This window comes from Dunckerocampus dactyliophorus, chromosome 18, assembly GCF_027744805.1.
Source record: "Dunckerocampus dactyliophorus isolate RoL2022-P2 chromosome 18, RoL_Ddac_1.1, whole genome shotgun sequence".
NCBI lineage: Eukaryota > Metazoa > Chordata > Actinopteri > Syngnathiformes > Syngnathidae > Dunckerocampus > Dunckerocampus dactyliophorus.
In genome coordinates this window covers 17,462,567-17,469,236 of record NC_072836.1, presented here as the reverse complement: position 1 = coordinate 17,469,236, position 6,670 = coordinate 17,462,567, and the positions used below count along the sequence as shown (strand labels likewise).

At 39.5% G+C, this 6,670-nt stretch overlaps 1 protein-coding gene across 3 annotated transcripts; it reads left to right on the top strand.

The window, feature by feature from the left end:
* Window positions 1-4,756, top strand: nudt9 (nudix (nucleoside diphosphate linked moiety X)-type motif 9). 3 transcript variants are annotated; one of them, XM_054759259.1, is made up of 8 exons: window positions 1-138; window positions 951-1,238; window positions 1,327-1,416; window positions 1,945-2,031; window positions 2,885-2,996; window positions 3,118-3,264; window positions 3,400-3,484; window positions 3,615-4,516. In XM_054759259.1, exons 1-8 carry the CDS (start codon window positions 53-55, stop codon window positions 3,758-3,760), a joined length of 1,041 nt encoding a protein of 346 aa, XP_054615234.1. In that variant the 5' UTR covers window positions 1-52; the 3' UTR covers window positions 3,761-4,516. The 3 variants fall into 3 exon arrangements, with proteins under 3 accessions (XP_054615234.1, XP_054615235.1, XP_054615237.1); XM_054759260.1 differs by having other exon boundaries at window positions 29-138; window positions 1,089-1,238; window positions 3,615-4,756; XM_054759262.1 differs by lacking the exon at window positions 1-138 and adding an exon at window positions 172-802 and having other exon boundaries at window positions 3,615-4,729.
* Window positions 4,757-6,670: the final 1,914 nt, after the last annotated feature.

Genomic DNA, 6,670 nt, shown 5'->3' with positions numbered 1-6,670 from the left:
GTGCGTGTTGTTTCAGGTGCCCTCTTGTTTGAAGGCTCCCGGAATTGTATACATGTATATACTGCGGCGAAACTGTTTAGCCCGGATTCGTTTAGCGCTCACGCTCTTCGACGGCCCAGTCTACACTTCCGGACTCAGGTATGTATTCCAGTCATGAATGCTTAAAAGTGTTGACTATGGACTATGATGGGGAGTTATTGTTATAAGTAATGGAAACACTTAAGGACCGCTGGAGCTACTTAAGTGTAAGATCACTGCTGCAAAGCAGGGCGTTGTTATTATTACTTTCGCTACTATTTTAGCTAACGTTAGTTTTCAGCATTGTCTCATTTGTATGCTAATGAATCGAAATAAAACTTTGCGGAATAGCTTGAACATGGGGTGTCCAAACTTTCTCTCTCTCTCTCACACACACACACACACACACACACACACACACACACACACACACACACACAATAACAGTTAAAAAAGTATTATTATCTGCTTTAAAGAATCTTCCAATGTTCTTTCTGCTGTTGTTCATGGGAAGTCTTGAAAGGACAGTAAAGACTGAAAGCAATCCATCAAGTCAATTCATGGCAGGCACGCTCACCCGACAGTACATTCATGCAAGTAATGAAGACAAGTCAAAAGAAAAGTCAATGAATTAATGTGATCGCTCCTCCCGCAAGCTGATGACTAATGGCCAGTGAGCCTTGCAGGCCAGGACAGTGGGGCCAACTCACCCTGGCCGGCGATGCTCACTGGGGCATGGGGAATGGAGCAAGGAGCAAGGAGGAAGTGCCGGCCATCATCCTGTGTGAGTGCTGGAGTACAGTGGCAGCGTCCGTTGGTTGATGCAGCTCGTTAAGTAAAATTTTAGAATGCACAATTTTTTTTGTGCAGCCCTCGTGTTGTTGTGCTGAAAAAAATTACATTTTCTTCAATATCTCTTTCCTTACCCACAGGTCTGTCATCTCTTGCTCAGCTGGTCAGTCTTTTAGAACGAATCCATCTATTGCACTCATCAGTACAAGCTGTTGGCACTTCTCAAAGACTTGTGTCCAGACAATGACATCTTCAGTTTCGCCACACATTAAATCCAGATGCCTCGAGTACCCAGGCTCCAAAATCAAACGCTTCCCAGTGAGTGATGCTCAGGTGGACTGGAGTCAGAGCGTCCAGGGGTATGATCCAGTCAACTACACCCACCCTACAGTGGCAAATAAGCCAACATGGGCAGACCCTGAAATTGGGTGGGCAGCATGTTCAAGAATATTTGATAGAATCTCACTATTTATAGTCTTATTGAAGTCAACTTCATTATATTTGTTTCTTTTTCAGCACTTTCTCTCCACAGTTCAATACTGTGGATGGTGCTGTGGACAGAAGAAGCTTTGAGGGGAGCTACAAAGTGGAAGATGGAAAGCCACTGTAAGTTAATGAACACCAAGAGAAATGGTTCATGCAGTGGTATGGCGTGCGGCCAGTATGACATACAGTAACAAGAGATAAGATGTTGTCACAATACTGTGATTTTTGAGATACTTGAGAAAAAGCAGCAGTTGTATGCAATCAATCCCGTTGTTTGTGTATTTTAATATCATATTGTTGTTTTGTCCCTGCCATAATCATTATTATTTTAATTAACATGGTATGATATTGTGTCTTTTTTTTCCAAGATGAAAGGTTTATTTATTATTTATTCAACAAATAAAAAATTAATGTGTACTCAGGGTCTAGATAAGTTTGGGCTTACATGCATCTAACAAAATAGGGAAAGAATGAAGAAAATATTTTTAAACATGGAATACAGAGCACATTATAAAAATCTGACAAATTATGATTAAAGATGTGATTGAAAGCAGATAAATAAAACATGAAAGTGCACTTTAAAAAGATAATCTCAAAAGAATCATCTTTGAGGCAACTATATTTATGTACCTGTATATATTTCTTCAGAAATCCCCATGGACGCACAGGGCTGACTGGTAGAGGTTTGCTGGGGCGATGGGGCCCCAACCATGCTGCAGATCCTATTGTCACAAGGTAATCTATTTTCATTTATCCTTCAGATATTTGACCTGAAGACCCCTAAGTCCTGCACACTTAAAAAACATAAACCACAATAAGCACACAATAAAACATCTTACTAGGAATTATTTCTCACCTGTTTGATATATTGAATCAATTATTATATACATTATTAAATAAAATAATTATATGTACTATCCATCCATTTTCTATACCGCTTCATCCTCATTAGGGTCGCGGGGGCATGCTGGAGCATATCCCAGCTGACTTCGGGCGACAGGCGGGGTACACCCTGGACTGGTCGCCAGCCAATCGGAGGGCACATATAGACAAACAACCATTCACACTCACATTCATACCTATGGACAATTTAGAGTCGCCAATTAACCGCACCTGCATGTTTTGGGAATGTGGGAGGAAGCCGGAGTACCCGGAGAAAACCCACGCGCACACGGGGAGAACATGCAAACTCCACACAGAAATGCCCAGGGGAGAATCTAACCCAGGTCTTCCCGATCTCCAGGCTGTTCCTGTATTGGCCAACATGCTAACCACTAGACCACCGTGCGGCCTATATGTATTAATTAAATAAATTAATTTGATTAGTTTAATGATTTAAGATTTATTATATACAAACATACTTATTTGTTCATATATCACACACAGAACAATCAACAAATTCCTGTCTGTCTCCTTTCTTCTGCACTGTAGTCCCTGCGCTGTTCACATGAGGCATGTAAGCGCACTGTGTAACTTGTGTTAGGCTTCAGACAACAATGTAGTTACGCTGTTTTTAATTTTTCTTTACATACCCCCTTACAGTTTTGAACACAGGATATACTGTATAACGTATGTTATTGTCTGACAGATGGAAAGTAGATGCTAAAGGAGAAAAGATTCATCACCCTGTCTCCAAAAAGCCTATCCTGCAATTTGTGTCCATCAAGAGAAAAGATTGTGGGGAGTGGGCCATTCCAGGGGTGGGTTGCTTTTTCCCCCACATTTTCTGAATGTCTGTTGTTCATTTTCCTCTCCACTTCTGCCATTATTCCCTTCCCAGCTATCATGCTTGAGGATGAAAGCCGTGTGCCTGTTTTGCAGGGGATGGTAGATCCCGGGGAGCAGGTTTCTCTCACACTTCAGCGTGAGTTTTCGGAAGAGGCGCTGAATTCGCTGGCAGTGCCACCATCTGAGAGGGAGAAAATTCTTGCGCGCATTAGCCAACTGTTCAAATCAGCAGGTTTTCAGGTCTGTACCTGATGATGAATGAAAACCTGAAATTGGGAATAATGTTATGTATAATGTGTAGTGGTGTCATATATACGTGTTTTTCATTACACTGAGCTTGGAAATGTGTTGAATCGTAATCAGTTCCTTCTCCAGGTCTTTAAAGGATATGTGGATGACCCAAGAAACACTGACAATGCTTGGATGGAGACTGTTGCTGTCAACTTCCATGATGAAAATGGTAGGAATCAGTTGGAAAAAAATGCATTGCTTCATTCACTTATGATTATTGAGCATAGTTACTAAATAAATCATTAAAAATGGAGATGCCAGTGTGTGCATGAATTGGACGTTTGTTTGTTTGTACGCAGGCAACAGTGTGAGCGAGCTGCCTTTGCAAGCTGGCGATGACGCAGGCCAAGTACAGTGGGTTGATGTGGACTCGTCCTTCCCACTCTACGCGAGCCATTCTCATTTGCTGGAGATGGTTGCCAAAGAGAGGAAAGCCCACTGGTAGGGCTGATACAACAATGAAGAAGCATTTGTGTGCAGGGAGATCTTAAAGTGTATATTCACAATGCAATGCAAGAGCCCACTTACAGTATGTCTTTCTTGATGAATAACAAGCAGCACTGCATTTGTCTCACTTCTTCCTGTGTGTGCATTACACACTGTGCAGCAACATCTGATCCGGGGGAAGCTTTAAAATGCGACAACAGACAAGGCCAACATTATTTCTGTTGCAGCAAATTATGCAAATATATTCATTGTGTACAAACCATCACATTAACCCAATGTGGTGGTGTAAGAAGCAACACAGTGAACTTGTGAACATATTAATTTCAATGTTATGGGGGCAATCACTGTGAACTTTTGCAGACTGAGCTTTACATGAGTTTAAAAATGGCACAGCTTTGCCGTGGATCCAGGATGCGTGCACATTCCACAGCTTGTATCTGATTCCCAATACAATAATTTGCATGAAAACATGTTTTTCTCCCTCCTTGTTAAATAATTGATGGAGAGGTGTTCTTAATGCTACAAAATTAACAGCATATCCACATAGTGCTGCAGGGAAGTGGCTGTAACAAAGTGACATATTCTTACAATAGTGTATGAAATTGATTGCACAGCAGTTCTGCAGGGCTATGCAAATTTGAAGAAATGAACTTGTGATACTGCTTTGAAGCTTAATACAGTATAACATTGACATCCAGATTTTTCCATCTGTATGCTCAAATTGTTAACCTTCCTCTGACAATGTCCTAAAACTTTACATTACCTACTTAAAGGGAAATAAGCGTGTTTACTCAATGTGTTATACAACCAAGTCATTAATTATTGCAATTCTCTGACCAATGGCTTTGTTATAGTTGCACCTGAGTTCCATTAATCCATACACCCATTTTCTATACTATTTGACCACATTAAGTTCACGGATGAAGGTGAGCTGGAGCAGGAGGTCTTACCATTAGGCAAACACAGATAATTACCTGGGGTGCCTAGATTTCCAGGGGCCCACAAACGTCTCATAAAAACAGATTATTGAATTTTTTCCCCTTTCGATTTAAAGTACATAGTACTGTTTTAGTCTTAATTCACATGCTTAAAACCAACAAATCTGTCATGATGTTTTCGACCGCCCTACCTCCCTTATGGACTATGGACTATTCGATGTTACTGCGCATATGCAGATTTATTCTGGAAGACGGGAGCGACACAAACTTGTTGGCGCGGGATGGAGAAAACTGATGCGGAGTGACCCCAAAATCAAAACTACCGAAGGTTGACAGCCAGCCAGACAGACGGCCATGACAAGAGCACAGTCGAGGAAAATGCAGTACACTGAAGCTTAGAGTGACGCTTTTAATCACACAGATGTGAGTGTTAAAGCACACAGTAAAAGCGTTGAGGTAATAATAATCACCCAGGAGGATTTGAAGGACTTTATGTAGCTCAGGAAATAGGAGAATTTTCTCATATTCACACTTAGATAGTAGATGATAAACTTTATTAATTTTTATTAATATTTAAAATAATTTGGGGGGGGGCAGGGGGTAAATAAACATGGCAATGTAACTAGCAACTTAAACTGACAGATAACTAACAGATTTCAAAAGAAGGAAAAAATGGCCTAAATTACATACTCACCTTTTGTAAAAATTGAAATTAAAATAAATTACAAAACTTTTGTCAGGTTGGTACAAGGATGTGGAGGGCCCCCAAATGACAGAACACACCCCTGAGCTGGAGCCTATCCTATACCTGTACCTAAGTTGTAATGACAAAATGAATCCAAAAGTTCACATATATATATGATAGAAATGCACCATTGAATTTGAGACATTGAAAAGAAGATGGATATTTTGTAGTTTTTAAAAAAATATTCAGTTTATCCCAAATTGGGAAAATTCCTCTGTTACAGTAGACAATTAACAGTATAAAGAGAATATAAACGTGACTAAAATGTGAAATGTAATGAATCATAACACCGCAAGAATACACACATTGACACACCAGAAGTTGCATAATATTTGTTGGTGAACAAATACAATTACATTTCGCATTTAAATTAATGGAAGATAATTTTTACAAATTAATTCATATTTTCATTTAGTATTTATCGTTTCAATTATTTGATTTATTTCATTTTGATCGTCCCATATTGTGTGTTGAATTGAATTGATACAATGAACTACGTTACCCAAGAGCCATTGCGGCAAAGCCGCTCAAATTGGAGTGATGGGAAATTCGCTTCTTTTAAGGGAGTCGTTACTTCTGCTCGTTTCCCAAATGTCTCCTCAGATATTTTAGTCGCTTAAATTGATTTGTAACTACAATACGTGTTATATAAATGTTTATTTTATACCATTATTTATAGGCTCGTTATGGAACAGATTGCTACAGAAAACTAATTATAATATACAATAAAACAAAGACCCATCTAGAGTTGACAAAAAGATCCAATCTGACTGTGTGTATTATTTGTAAATTTCCAAGTATTTACAGCGAAACAATACAAAATCAACAAAAGGTCTCACAAAAAAATATAAATAAAAATGGACAAATCTTAAACAGAAGCAGGATCTAGGTAAGTTTTTTCTACTCATTAGAGAAGATTGCCATTCAGAAGTACAAAGTGCCTCAACTTTTATTTCCTGCTACTCATTTTCCTCACCTTTGCAGCATGTAGTCTCTAATTATATAACAATAATCTCTACTGCTCTCCCACCTGTTCTCTTGCTCACGACTGTACAGTATATAACGCTTCCCTCCTTCTGTTCGGTGTGACACATACAGCACCACACTTTTTGACCACTCACTTGTGGCTTTAAAAGAAAAAGAAAAAAGACGGCTCCTGATTGGGCTGGCTCTTCAATTGAAAGAGCCAATTCTACCGGTGGGATCGTTCAAAACGACCCATCAC